The 15,950-nt window shown below is 40.4% G+C and overlaps 1 protein-coding gene across 1 annotated transcript in view; it reads right to left on the minus strand.

Annotated features, from left to right (window-relative positions):
• Positions 1-542: 542 nt before the first annotated feature.
• Positions 543-15,950, minus strand: part of LOC136870400 (locustin) — a 38,276-nt gene continuing 22,868 nt past the window's right edge. Inside the window, exons 2-3 of the mRNA XM_067144915.2 lie at positions 14,939-15,124; positions 543-674 (exon numbers count right to left, since the gene is read on the minus strand). Coding sequence (XP_067001016.1) covers positions 592-674; positions 14,939-15,124 — 269 coding nt within the window. The 3' untranslated portion in view covers positions 543-591. The remainder of the gene's footprint in view (positions 675-14,938; positions 15,125-15,950) is intronic.

Raw genomic sequence — 15,950 nt, forward strand, 5'->3', positions numbered from 1 at the left:
ACTTTCCCTTACGCTCTCTGTAACATACAGCATGACTCCAAAGAGCACTGGCAACGCTTTAGTATATTGTGAGGAACGGCAACATGATCATTTTTCAAGAGGAAGCGCATGTTCAAAACTGCATGATTTGGGCACAGTGGGGCGTCAAATGTTGATAATGTGTCAGATATAGTAATTCAAACCCTTTAAAAAAAAATTAAGTGCACGATATGATGCTCCTCCTGGGCTGTTGGAGGTTTCTTGCCTTTCCCCTTAATAAAAAATGCCGTCCCGCACGATATACGGTATTAAGCGTTGTCGGTGTTGTTTGGAATCACCCCGATATGTAACGATCTTTTGTTTAAATCCAGAATCAAAGATTATCCAAATAGCTATCTCGTTCATAATATATTATTAAGACGTTAGGTTATTCCTATGTGCTTACTATTGACGTTTCTTGGGGTGACTTTCGCTGAAAGCCATCTCGTAAATGGAGGAGTATGAAGGTGATTAAAAAATCTTAAATGCAAGAGAAATAATTTATGTTAAAAAGAATGTACAATATTTTAATTCAATAGTTTTTTGCAACTGCTATGATTTGCTAGAAATGTGCTATACATGACGTTTAGACTTAGTGCTTCCAGACTTCGATTCTTGCTGCAGACACAGTGATTGTTGAATTTCCTTCTTGTAACCTGCAAATATAAAATAACACAAGTCATTGTCATTCATTTCTATTCAGAATGCAAAATATCAACATAAAATGGAGGCCGATATGATGCTCTTCCTGGATTGGTGGAGGTTTCTTGCCGAAATATGGAACGCAAACACTCCTCCACGTCCGAAGCGTTGCAAAACTTTGACGCCACACAGTGCCAAAACCAATATTTCAGATTTCTAAATAACAGTACGTTCGCTAGTAACGTCTTTGTAGGACTACAGTTACAGTCGTGCATTCTAAGGGGCGCGTGGCTGTGAGCTTGCATCCGGGAGATAGTGGGTTCGAATACAACTGTCGGCAGCCCTAAAGATGGTTTTCCGTGGTTTCCCATTTTCACACCAGGCAAATGCTGGGGTTGTACCTTAATTAAGGCCACGGCCGCTTCCTTTCAACTCCGAGGCCTTTCCTATCCCATCGTCGCTATAAGACCTATCTGTGTCGGTGCGACGTAGAGCCACTAGCAAAAAAGACGCCATGTTAAGATAACGTGAACTAAATCTTGATCGTGCACCGTTCAGTATACGGTATCTTCTTCTTATTATTCTTCTACCGCTTGTCCCACATCTGTGGGGTCGCGGGTGCGAACTTTGTCGCACATGTGAACTTGGCCCTGTTTTACGGCCGAATGCCTTTCCTGACGCCAACTCTATATAGAGATGTAATCACTATTGCGTGTTTCTGTGGTGGTTGATAGTGTAGTGTGTTATTTGGATATGAAGAGGAACGTGTTGGGACACACACAAACACCTAATCCCCGAGCCAGAAGAATTAATCAGACGCTATTAAAATCCCCGACCTGGCCGGGAATCGAACCCGGGACCCTCTGAACCGAAGGCTTCAACGTTGACCATTCAGCCAATGAGTCGGACGTTCATTATACGGTATCTACTGTACATAAATAAAATCATTTTGCCAGTAGGCCTACATTTCATTTTGCCCGTTACCTGGTTTTGATCTTTCATTGGGTACGTGCTGTAGGCATAATAATATTAAGGGGACCAAGACAGGAAATGCCAATTGTTTTCCTTTGTATTAGACGTGTGGGAAAATAACATTTTCGATCGTTAATGTTTCATGCTTACCGTACGAGGAATGCTGATGGGGGATATTCGCGTTCAACATTTTTCACATTCTTCGAAAGTTGTATAAAATGTGGTTGCTAATGTTTTATTTTTTATATTTTATCGTATCCCAATATGGAAAGATTCGGTCGTCATGTTAAGGAGTTAACTGACGATGGCGGTGGTTGTGATTGTTTTATAAGGTGTAAAATTGCATGGCCATCCACCCCTATTAATCAGGATCAACTAATTAGCTTCTCCTGGTAAGAGTATGTCTGTAAGTTGTTCAATAACCTATCATCAAGGAGGAATGGTATAATAATAGCATATGACTTCCGGAGAGGCCTGTTGCAGGTCATATGAATTGACGCCTATAGGCAACCTGCGCGTTTGTGAGGATGGATGAATTCTAATGATGAAGACATCATTCATACCTCATCCCCGATCCAAAAGAATTAAACAGCGAAGGATAGAAATGGAGTGTTCTCGGTCTCTAGGACACTGCCCTTGAGGCGGTAGAGGTGGGATCCCTCGCTGAGTCCGAGGAAAAATCCGACCCTGGAGGAAAAACAGATTAAGAAGAAGAAGGAGGTTAGGAATGGAACCCGCGACCCTTTGAGCCAAAGGCTAGCCACACTAACCATTTAGTCATGAAACCGGACAAATTCGTGTCCTCGTCCGGAGGTGGTGCAGCTCCTTTTAGGCACACTGGTAATGGAGGTGAGCTGTGTGAACCATTTTAACCACATGCCAGCCTTCCTGCCATCTTAAATGTCTGGCAGTACCGGGAATCGAACCCAGCTAATAGAGCTAATCGTTATCATATGGAGGCGGACAAACTCCTGCAAACTCGTGTCCTCGTCCTGATGTCTTTTCAGGCACATTCCCAATGGATGTGAGCGGCATTCATCTTTCCGGCCATATACCGGCCCTCCTGCCATTCTTACATCTTTGGCAGTAACGGGAATGGAACCCAGGCTACCAAGGACTGCAGCTCATAGCACTAACCACTATGTTACAGAGGCGGATATCGAGAGGTAGTATAGCTAGTTTAAAATATGCAATTGAAAACTCTTCGTCATATAGCAGTGTGAAATCGGTACATATTCATCGTCAGTGTAACACTTAGTTTGCATTACGAGGATACGGCAAGAGTTACATTGTCCGGCTCCATGGCTAAATGGTTAGCGTGCTGGCCTTTGGTCACAGGGGTCCTGGGTTCGATTCCCGGCAGGGTCGGAAATTTTAACCATCATTGGTTGATTTCGCTGGCACTGGGGCTGGGTGTATGTGTTGTCTTCATCATCATTTCATCCTTATCACGACGCGCAGGTCACCTACGGGTGTCATATCAAAATACCTGCACCTGATGAGCCGAACATGTCCTGGGACACTCTCGGCACTAAAAGCCATACGCCATTTCGTTTCATCGCATCATTACTTAAACAATAGTCGAAAGTGAGCTTAAAATATTTTAATCACATAGAATTAATAATAAACGTTTAACTATTTTAGAAATGCTGTTTCGTTTGAATAGCCCAATATAAGTTGCTATCTGGATAGGTCTCGTACGATAGATGTCGAGGAAGAAAACAACAAAGAGTACATTTTTTCACCTTCCTCGGTTATAAGGGCTAATGACCGCGCAGTTTTGCAACTTATCTAAACAATCATGACAACAACCAGCACCCTCACCAGTTCGTTCGTTAAACGACGTTAAACGACGACTGAACAATATTTCCTCGCCATTGATGGACTCGGCAATAAAATAATTTGTGAATATCTCCATTATTATAGCTCGTACGGTAAAAAAAAAAGATGTAAAATACGGAAAGCATATTCTACTGAGTGGTACAGCTGCCCCTATTCACTCAGTTTTGTGCAACCCGCAGCTTATAGTCTAACCTAAAAACATTGACCTTGGTTATTCACAGCGACACAGGGATGTCTGGTCTTACTACACTTTCTATAATTCGTTTATTCGTGTCAACGAAATCAGCATTAACGATAAAATACCGAATGATTGTACAGAATCGTGAAAATTCTGTATCACAGAAAATTCATGTACGAGGAATATGATGGCTGAATGACTAGTAGTGTTGATATAACGCTGGCAAGCAACAACTCGTGGTAGTCAAGCGTGCTCGAAGTTAGAGGAGGAATACGGTGTTCGGAAGTTCGAGTCCGATATAGGACGATTTTTTTTAAATTTCGTTGTTAAATGTTCATGTGATTCACGTTGTTGCCAAGACAAATCTAAATCTTGATCAGTTCTCATATTAAGGTGCTCTGTTTATGCTCATTTCTAAGTAGCTCTTAAAAGAGCTATTTGCAGTATAATAAGCTATTACCGACAGAGGTGTAATGGGCTTGTGTATGGCATTCGATCAATGAAGGAAATGTTCAAAATGACCACCTCCTTCATTAATGCATATTTGAGCACGGTAAGGTGATGCTGCAGCGTATTGGTGGAACCTGCCTGCACTTTGCTCTAAAGATGACTATGTGCTGTTTCATGTGCCCTACGTATGAAATACAGTCGTTCTTCGAGTCGAACGTGCGCAATTATTTGGTTGAATGGGTTTTTCATAATGCTGACAGTAAGTGCAGTACGCTTCATTCGTTGTAGCCGTTTGCCATATAAAATCGCATGTATTTATTCCTTTCTGATGTGACCTTTCTTGCTAAAGGTGAACAGTGACTTTTGAGACTTAAGGAAGTTAAACCTCAACTACGAATGCCTTAAGAGTATAAAAATGAAGGCGAAAAGCTCGTAGCTAGGTTCGAACTGTGAATTCGTCGGAAAAATCACATGCTGGCTGCGATTAGTGCCATGTCTCCGCTCCAGGCGACAATGAATAGGTCTCGTATCTCTATACTAATGAAATAATCTACGCTACCGCTTCGAAACTGATCTTGTATATTACAAGTTCTGAACTCGAATGTGCAGGTTTACCTTGCTGCAAACACCACAGCGTGCTAAAGAATCGTATCTCTCTTAATCCCAGATAGCTGCAACCATTCCCTACAAGTAGAGTGTGTACCTGTTACTTGGTTAAATGAGTCCAGCATTATGTTTTAGGTGGTATTCACAATGAATTTTTCCGTAGTCGGTGCTTACGTGGCGATACTTATTATGTCTGTTTATTATAACTTCCTTAGAAGAATATCTGAGACTTCAGAAAAGTTAAGTCTTCGTTGGATGCCTAGAAGAGTACGAAATATAAATTTAAAAAGGCATGGCTCAAAAAGGTTTCGAACCCTCACTGCTCCCTGTAGCTTATCCAGGTACATCTAACATGTTTAATTCCGCGCAGCTACTCGCTGCTCGAACGTTTATCTCTTACAACTCTGTATTCACGAGCAGAGCGAAAGTTATCGCTTCGTAAAATTATGGATGTGTTACAGCCTTACGGTCCAGTTTTATGACTTCATTGAACGCTGTAACGGTAGTAATTACATGGCATAAGCTATCATATCTACTGTACAGCATTTGCGTTCCATAGATTATAAAATAGTGTGAAAAACGCGTTTCTATCAATTTCGATGTGATGAGACTATACAAAATGGCGGTGAATTGACATGTCTGAAATTGGTTCTAACGTATCACGTTTTCTATGAACCACCCTTTTCTGTCAAAAGAAAATGGCCTCTTGAACCAATCTGGTGTGCAATTCTCTACTGACAACTAAAGGAGTGGCTATGGTTTGTACAGTACAGTAATATATCATGAAAATGACTGGAGTATTGGACTCCGCTCTACATAAAGTAGTACAGTGTTTTTGAGATGGGCCTCACTTACTGCCACTTGTACCGTTTTTGAATTGTGCAAGGAAGTCTGTATTGGACTAACTGCACATAAAATTGCTGTAAGATGTTGCGCAAGATAGGACGAAGAGACATTTAATTCCTAGCTGGTTGCAGCTGTACCCCCCTTATAATATTTTCTGTGTACACGTTTTAGATAGAACTTGTATTTCCTGATATATTTGGAAGTTTGAAAAAACGTAATGATCCCGTAGGCTATATCGCCGTTATTATTAATCGTACGGTAAAAATACATGAAATATAAAAGATTGGATATTATATTTTGCACAACTTTTATTACGTACGGTTTCGTTATATTGCTGATATTGTCGGAGAAATTTGACATTTCCTGTTTTGGCCCCCTTAATATTGCTTACTCCACCGTGTACTATTCAGATAATACACAGCGTAAGGCTCAACCTGGTTATCTCTGAACTTAAATACCCAGTTTAGAGAAATTCTGTTGAGCTGTTGTCCTATTATGTTGATCATCAATCATCATTGATCTACATTTAGGGCTCTCGCCCGGGTGGAATATTCACTGTCAGTTGTTTACCTTGTCTTTCCTTAAATGATTTCGAAAATCTTGGAAATGTATCGAGCATTTCCCTTGTTAAATTATTCCAGTCCTAATTCCTCCCCCTATAAAGCAGCTGCACCATGCCACCGACTCGGACAAAAATTAAGGGTATTGACATAGACCGTCTAGCGTTTGCTGATTATATGGCACTAAGTGCCAAAGACATCTCTGATGCACAGAAACAGATTGCTATACTGGAAAACCAAGCAGCAAAAATAGGACTTAAAATCTCATATGGAAAACTAAATTTACGACAAATATCAAAACTTATTTATCTTTTTCTACCGCTTTTTCCCACACTTGTGGGGTCGCGGGTGCGAACTGTGTCGCACGTGTGGATCTGGCCCTGTTTTACGGCCGGATGCCCTTCCTGACGCCAACCCTATATGGAGGGATGTAATCACTATTGCGTGTTTTCTTTGGTGGTACGTAGTATATTATGTTGCATCAATATGAAGAGGAAAGTGTTGGGATGAGCACAAACACCCAGTCCCCGAGCCAGAAGAATTAACCGGACGCGATTAAAATCCACGACCCGCCCGGGAAGTGAACCCGGGATCCTCTGAACCGAAGGGCTCAACGCTGACGATTCAGCCAAGGAGTCTCCACCTGAATTTACCATTGATATGAATAAAATTGCCCAGTTGTAATCGTGCAAGCGAAGAGGAAGGTTGTTGAGTGAGTGAGTGCTGACATGGGGATTTCAATAGAATTGTACCGGGTGACGATAGGTCGTTGGCACGGTAGAGGCAGGGCCACGAGGCGCAACATGGGTTGCGGAGCCGGACAGCAGGTGAGTTTGATTTCAATTTTGATGGCTGCATCAGTGATGGCAGTGTTCTTGGTCATTGGGGGTTCGAGATTAACCCCGGACCTGATCATGATAATACGGTTGGTTGGGAAGAGATGGAGAAGATAAGGGAAATCGGTAAGGCTCAAGCTCAAGCCCAAGCTGAACAAATGAGAGAGTTACTACGAGAGCAATCGAGTGAATTACGAGAAATAGTGAAAGAGGAGATAGGTAAGGTGACAGAAATGGTGGCCCAAAATAATAAAGAAATATCAAGTTTGAGGGATAAGGTGAGAAGAATGGAGGAAGAGATAAAAGAAATGAGATGGCATTAGAAAAAGCGACAGGAGGAAACCCGAAAGAAAAGTATTTTTATATATGGGCTACCCGAGAACACTAAAGAAGATTTGGTATACAAAGTGTTGGAGCTCATTAACGAGAGGTTGAAGATTAGCTGCAGGGAGGCCGATATAGACGAGTTACAGAGAATGGGGAAAGCAAAAGGCAAGAGACCAGTGAGAGTGAGGTTCGTATCAACCCTACTAGTGAAGAAGATTCTGCACAATGCAAGCCGGTTGAAAGGTGAAAACTTATGGGTCAAACAGGAGATGGAGAAAGAAGCCTTCAGGAACCAGAAAATGCTACAGTTCCACCTAGGAAAAGCTAGACGGGCAGGACTAATGACCTACATAAGGCATAATAAATTAGTGGTGGGTGATGGCAAGTGGACCAGAGCATGGGGGGTAGAGCAGTTAAAGAATATGTACAACACAGTGAGTACATTGGCCGAGGAGGAAGGTGAACGCACGAGGCAGCTGAGACCAGCAGAATGTGGAGCCGCGAGTGACGACCAGGTAGTGAAGCGACAAGGACAGAGAGAGGAAGAAGCAGATGCAGAGACAGCGAATAGCGAGAGCAGTCCAAGTGACCTTCAGCGACAGCTGAGTGCTGACTCTATGAGAGACACAACACCGAGACGCAGACGGGTGAGTCTCAAGGACTTCTGGCACAGAAAAGGTAATTTAAACGAGGGTGGCCTCGATAGAGAATGTGTTGATACTCTAGATGAGAACTCTGATGAACTGGGTGTTACAAGGATTATGAGGTCTAAGAAGAACAGCCAGAGTGAGGGACAGGGGAGAAAGAAATAACTAGAGATAATAGTAGGTTGTATCAATATTGAAGGCCTTAGAAGTAAGGTACAGAATGAATCTTTTAAAGAGTTGTTACGTACTTGCATATCCTCGCATGTGTGGAAACCTGGATTCCATCGAATAGTAATGTAGAAATGGAAGAGTTCACGGTCTACTATAAGGCAAAAGATAGACGAACCGGCAGGAGCAGATATCCGGGTGAGATAATAGTTATGGTTAGGGAGGATTTGCAAGCTAGAATAGTCCAATTAGAATCAGAAATGGAGGAAATGATGTGGATCAAAATAAAGATGTACGATGAGAATGAGCCAGATTTATGTATTGGTTTTGCTACAACCCTCCTGAAGCCTCGCCATTTGCGAATAGGGATTTCTTTGGTGAGTTGGCACTAGAAATGAATAGAATGCAAAATATTTTTGAGGATGCAGGCATTCTAATAATGGGGGACTTCAATGCGAGGGTTGCAGACCAGAAGCCGGTGTATGACAAGGAGGCAGAAGAAGTTTATGTACATAAGAGAGTGAGCCAGGATAAGGGTTGTAATAAAAATGGAGAAAAGTTGCTAGAGCTATGTGGTACGATAGAACTATATATTTTGAATGGATGGTGGCGCGGCGACGAATTAGGGAGCCTGACATACATAATGGAAACAGGGGGTAGTAGCATAGACTTGGCGCTATGCTCCAGGAATGCGTTGTCTGTGATTAAATGCATGAAGGTTAAGGAATGGGGTGAGTCACATCATCTTCCAATTATTGTCAGAGTAAAGGATGGAGAGGGTAGGACATTAACAAGCAATATGATAAAATTCAAAGAAACGGTAGTTACTAAATACAGCTGGAGAGAGGAGATAAAATTAGTTTATGAACTATTATGAGGGAGAAATAGGCCAGATAGTGAAAGCTGGAATAGATTCAATGATCGAGATTAACCAAACGAGTACAGCAGTTAAAATAATAGAAAACTCTGTAAAGATGGCAGGGGAGAAGATGAGGATAAAGGAGGGGCAGAACATAATAGGAAAAGGCTGGTACAATGATGAATGCAGGCATAAAAAATATGAAATGCTGAAAGCATTGAAGGAGTATAGAAAGCATGTGGGAGAGAACCATAGGATGGAATTCTGTAACTTGAGAAGAGAATATAGGGAATTATTATATGCAACTAAGTCCGAATGGCAGGAGAAGAGAGTTGCTGAATTAAATAGTAATGCAAAACAGAACGATAGCAAGAAAGTATGGAGTACAATTAGGAGGATTTGTGGAATGAGGAAGCTGTCGTGACAGACTGAAATAAGTCAGGCTATCTGGGTGGAGCACTATAAGAAACTACTACAGGTTGAAGGTAGGTGGAGACCGAGAATAAATGAAAACGGAATATCGGTAGGGCTAGGGTGTACTGTGCTTGCATTAGACAAGGAAATATCGAAAGAAGAAATAAGGGAGGTCCTAGGGAAAGCCAAGAAAGGCAAATCAGGAGCGATAATGGGCATCACTAATGAATTTTGGAAGCAGCGGGCGCAGAATAAGGATATCCTAGAAAGTATGGTGAAACTATTTAACAGAATATTTGAAGGAGGTGAGTTTCCAAAATCTTGGCAAGAGGGAGTGATCTGCCCAATCTATAAGTAGAAAGGAGATAAATATAACCCAAATAACTACAGGGGTATAACGTTGCTAGAAACATTAAGTAAAATATACACAGGTGTGTTAGCAAAACGGTTAATGAAGTGGGCAGAGGGGGAATCGATCCTGGAGAGGCTGCAATCAGGCTTTAGAGAAATGATGAGGACAACAGATAATATTTTTGTAGTGAAAACAATAATAGATAAGTATGTAAAAAAGAAAGGTGGAAAAGTGTACATTACTGCTATTGACTTGGAGAAAGCATTTGATTCTGTCAGCAGAGGGGCAGTCGTAGCCAAGATGAGAAGGATAGGGGTGTCCCAGAAGATGATAAGAGCGGTTGAAAACATATATTCAGAAGTGAAGTGCTCAATTAAAACTAAGGAGGGAGCAGTATTTGGGGAAATATTCTCTAAAATAGGGTTGAAACAGGGTTGTAAGCTGTCACCAGTACTGTTCCTACTCTTTATAAATGATATCTTTCAATCGAAAGGTTTTGAGGCAGGGGTTTACCCAAGTCTTGAGAATCAGGATATTCCGGGCCTCATTTTTGCTGACGACATCCTTCTGCTCACTTTGACACCCAATAGTATGCAGGGTAGTATAAATGTAGTGGTGAAGTACTGTCAAGAGTGGAATTTAAAAATTAATGCACAGAAAACCAAGGTAATAGTGTGCAAGAAAGGATATAAATTGTCAAAGAATGAAAAATGGTGGATGGGCGAGACGAGGTTAGAAGTGGTCAAGAAAGTGGAATACTTGGGCCTGATATTAAGTGGAAATGGGAAATGGACAGAGCAAATAAAAAGATCAAAACTAAAAGGTATGAGTGCATTGTCAGCTATTAGCATACTGGAGAAGAAGATGCCCAGCACAGACTACAGAGTGTACAAAAATGTCTTTAATGCAGTAGTTAAATCTAGAGTGTTGTACGGAGCGGAAATTTGGGGAGTTGAAGGGAGGGTTGATTCACTTGATACAATTACGAGTAGATTTGGTAAAATAATTATGGGTCTACCCAGTTGTACAGCTAACTGTGGAGTGAGAATGATGTGCAAAGATATGTCTGCGAGTGGATATTATTAAAAGGATAATAAAGTATTGGCTGAGAATGAAGCTGCGAGAAGGGGATGAAGTTTTACAGATAGCATATCAACACCAAATGAAACATCAGAACCAAGGTTACTGGGTGGATGGGGTACGGAACATTTTGGAAACGATAGGAATGGGATATTACTGGAAAAGAGACTGTATAGAGAAGGTGAGAATATGTAAAAAAAATAGTTTTAAGAATTAAGGATATTGAAAAACAAGACATTGATGTACAATGTAGAAGCAAAAGCTCATTAGAAGAATTTTGTAATGTAAGTGGGAGAATGAGGATAAATGTAGAGATTATAACGAAAAAGGGAATGAGGGGTATGATATGGTGGTTAATGGGGATACATAAAAATAAAGCATACAGACGAAACAAAGATGAAAATAAATGTTTACTATGTTCTGAAGAATTGGGATGGGCACACCTTATAAAAGATTGTTCAATGACTAAGAAAATACGAGGAAAATTTATAGATGAGGAGGATGTAAAGAAAATTGAGAACGAAAATCAGTTGTATACAATTGTAAAGTTATTGAACAGAGAATGGATGCACCCGGGTATCTTTGACTTTGACTTTGAATAAAATTGCAAGAGTAAAGCACTTAGGTGAATGGGGCACTGAAAATGGCAGTGAAAATATAGGCCTATAAGTAGCTTCAAGAATCCAGAAAATGGAAATTGCTTTTCAACACACAGAGAATGTTTATAACCAAAAAATGCTTGTCCTGGAACAGTAAAAGTCGTCATTACTTAACAGTGATCAAACCTGAAACTATCCATGCTTCAGAAACGCTCAATTTACATCATAAAAATGTTAAGGAACAATTAGAGATTAAATAACGGAAAAACATGAGAAAAATATTTAAGCCAAGAATTAATAATGTAATTCATTACCCCAAACCAAACTCGGAAATGCATTAAAAATATCTTAACTTACTGATACAGTGAGACTGCGGCGTATTCATTTTTAAATCGTTTGGAAAGAAAGGACTATAACAGACTTACTTATCGAACGCACGCATTTTTTGCAAATAAAACGTATGTTATAAGCAAGCAGAGGAAGACCTCACTGAATTAGGATCACCAAATCTACAGGATAGAAAAGTAATGAAGAAAATTGTTCACACAAGGGGATTTGAAGAAGACGAGAAGAAACCAACACGGCATACGTGGTCGGAGGAACATAAATTACAACAGTCTATGAAAATGAAGAACTATTGGGCAAGGAGGTAAGCTGAACAAATATTGATTCCGCGTGGTCCTAAGTGAACCATTCGCGCAGAAGAAGACGATTTGTAAACAATTGGTAAAGACAAGGTGAAACAGGCTACGTCGTGCATTATGCGCTGGACAGCCATCATGCTGATACCACATGTTCCTCCTAGTTCACATCTGTGAAGGTGGTCTTTTAGAAGGTTGAGATACTTCAGAGAATCTAGTGTTCCTTCTGTGAAAACAGGGCCTATTAGCTGATGGTTCACTATTCCACATACACATTTAAACTCCATGGTCGCTAACGTTCCACCTGCCGAAGCCAGTGGGTATTCCTTACAGACCAATAGTACGTATTTTAGAGATTTACTCGGTCATAATATTTAAATGTTGGTTCGTCACCAAACAAGATATATGATCAATCTGGTGTATCTGGTCTTAATGCGCATGCACAAAAGTTAACACGATTCTCAGAATCGTTTCCAAGCGCTCTTGATGGAGAAAGACATAGGCCTAATACAGACAGAACTTAACGACGGTAGAGAACGCGTAGTACACTTGCCTGACTCATGCCATTTCCTCGTACGATTGCACGGGAACTAACGTGCCGATCTACAGCCGCAGCAGCTACAATACTAATTTCACCCTCTTCTCCAGTCACTTGTTTGTTTCTGTGTTTCTGTTACGTTTTCTAAGGGTTACAGTTTCACGTAATTCGTTGAAGAGGTTTACAAATAAAACTGTCTACAAAGGTTCTATTTCGGGGATGAAAATACGCAATTGTATATGAATTTGCATTGCTAAATTCAAATCTGAAATCAGAATTCCATTAATCTGAACATACAGTATATATATCATATGTGGTATGACGGTTTGCGGCCAATATAGTGCTTTTTTAAAAAGTAAATAGTTGGTAACATTAACTTTACTATTTCTGATTCTTTTTCAGACAATGATGTTATTGTTCAGATAGTGTGGCATGTTAAACTCAAAATCACAGCGAGAATGCAACGATTTCTACCAAGTTATTTGGCTTCTTCAGATAAACAAGTGAGTGTTGCTGTGACTATTCTCTTCATTTGTATTTCTATTCGATATGTCTGAAAAGCGAGACTGGTTATGTTTCAAGAAAGTAACCTAAAACTTCCTTGGAAGTAGAAGAGCCCCTAAATATAAAGAGTTTGTGAAATAAATTATCAAAGCATATATAAAGATTTAGGATGCAATATGTCCTTGAAAGTATGTTTAATAGACTCGCATCTAGACTTCTTCCAGAAATTTGTAGTGATGTATCAGATGAGCGTGGAGAAAGTTTTCATGAAGATACAGCTACCATGGAGAAACGGTATGAAGGGAAATGGATGCCCACAATGTTAGCCGATTACTGCTGAAGTTTAATTCGAGACAAGAAGGGTGATCAATACAAAAGGAAGAAATAAGACATGACACTTTGTGGTGGCAAATTTCTGTCTATATTTTCCATATTTTATAAACATTTATAAACTTTCCTGCGAATAACTGTTAAAAAGTGAGAACGTTATGTGAGCACTTCAACTATCACCTTCTGTTGTTATCCTAATGTTTATATCCCCCTTAACTGAATTTGTCATTATGTCTATGACTCTAAATTAAAGCTATATATAATGATATAAAATATTAAAAGAAATTAAAAATCGGGTTATTCTTAAAGTATCCCTGATGTATGAAAACTAAAACCAGATTTGAATTCAGCGTTAAAATGTCTATAAAAATAAGAGATTTTTCCTCCCTAAATAGGATTTTGTTTTTAGAACAGGGTAATTGTCGAGATGGGTGACGTCCTTTGGGATATCGTTCCGCGTACAGAGCACAAGAACGAACAACATTCTTTCTACATTCTCCATACACCATTAACATGTTGGCTTGGTCAGCATTGGTAAATACTATCTTCCACAAAGTCCTGAACTATCACAGAGTAACTGAAAGGAAGTTGCAAAGGAAACAACTTACTTAAAATAGGTGTAATACTGTTACGATATATTTTGTCCGACTCCTTGGCTGAATGGTCATCGTTGAGGCCTTCGGTTCAGAGGATCCCGGGTTTGATTCTCGGCCGGGTCGGGGATTTTAATCACGTTTGATTAATTCCTCTGGCTCGGGGACTGGGTATTTGTGTTTGCCCCTACACTTTCCTCTTCATATTCATACAACATACTACCAACCACCACAGAAACACGCAATAGTGATTATATCCCTCCATAGATAGGGTTGGCGTCAGGAAAGGCATCCGGGCATAAAACAGGGCCAGATCCACATGTACTACATAGTTCGCACTCGCGACCCCACAAGTGTGGGTAAAGCGGTAGAAAAAGAAGAAGAAGACTTACCATATGCATTCTCTTTCAGGTAGTTTATTAATTTATTTACTCAAAGTTACTTTCGGCAGACTGAAGAATATAACAGTTATAAATTAACTGATTAAGAACTGAAAATAGATGGCTTCAGATATTATCAAAAAATCAAATCCTGACCGAGGATACACCCTTTTTCTAGCAAATATTGAAAAGCTGTTCGTAGCGAATTGTAGCCAGTGTTAATTCGCGCTAAAGTAACCCGTAATTTACCTTGTACTCTCAGTGTAAGAGTTTCATGATGCTGAATGATTATACAATTGTTATGATTTATTATATTTCATTCGGTATCGTATTATTAACATAGACAAAATTAATCTTTAAAGGATTATTTTGAAAAGCTATGTGGACCTACTCTAAACGCTGTGTGGACAAATATACAGTATTTTAGCAATAAAGTATGAATCTCTTTTTATTTTTGAAAAACCATTTGCATTGTGCTCGTCTCTATTTAAGACCTATATTAAATTATTTTGGTGTTTGTCAGCTTGAATTTAACAGTAGCACAAACATAACTTACGGGTTCCATAGCACTTGTTATAGCACCTCCTGTCACAGTCGCTGGAGAACATTTTGAAGCCTTGTACTCGGTCTCTGGCACAGGTGGGCCTGTGGAATGAACACTGGCAGAAACAGCCTCCACTGGGATTGGCTGTGCGGCTGGGGGAAGGAGATCCACACACGATCTCACAAACTAACAGTAACCCTGAAAAATGCAGAGTCCCATTATTGGTAGCATATGCTGGAACGAACAGTGTGTTGCAGATGGAAAAAGACGATAACAAATTCATGAAAGTAGGTATCAGATGCAGTGGCGGTAGATATACAGTGCATACTTGAACTGTGGTACAGAAACTTTTGATTATCTCCGTTTCTGGAGGAGAGTCAAAAAATATAAACAGCTGATCCAACTCAAACAGAACGTGAACGTGAAGTGTTTATCTCGCAGACGCTCCTAATTTCAGGTTTAGACAATTAGCAAAGCAGGTATCATTCATGCACAACACAATCTTCAAAACTAACATATCTGATTTTACAGAAGCACTTCAATTATTTCCACTCACTGCCAAACCAACCCCTCCCCCGCGATTTTAAATTTCTCTATCGACCAGGTGTAGTAGCATGCCTCACCAAAGTAATTGTAGATCATTTGAATAGCCTCAAAACAGTCTAAACCACGAACCTACTACGCTGGCGTAGCAGGGAGAGAGGTGATACTCCCATGTGACGCGTCTCAGGTGGTGGATAGGGGCTCCTAACCGGCTTGCCGGCGGACTTGAGGGAAATAAAATACCTCTCGCGGACCAAACACACAATCCCCTGTGGGTGGGGGACGCAGACGAAGAATTCACCCACGGTATTCCCTGCCTGTCGTAAGAGGCGACTAAAATGGGCGACCAAGTGATGATCAAATTATAACCATGAAACTACTTGTGATTAGAACCACATGGGTCGCTTTTACTGGCGCGTAGTACCACTATGTTGCGTACCAAATAGGTTTGTGATTAGTAGCAACCGAGAGCGCGACGGCT

This window comes from Anabrus simplex, chromosome 1, assembly GCF_040414725.1.
Source record: "Anabrus simplex isolate iqAnaSimp1 chromosome 1, ASM4041472v1, whole genome shotgun sequence".
Lineage (NCBI taxonomy): Eukaryota > Metazoa > Arthropoda > Insecta > Orthoptera > Tettigoniidae > Anabrus > Anabrus simplex.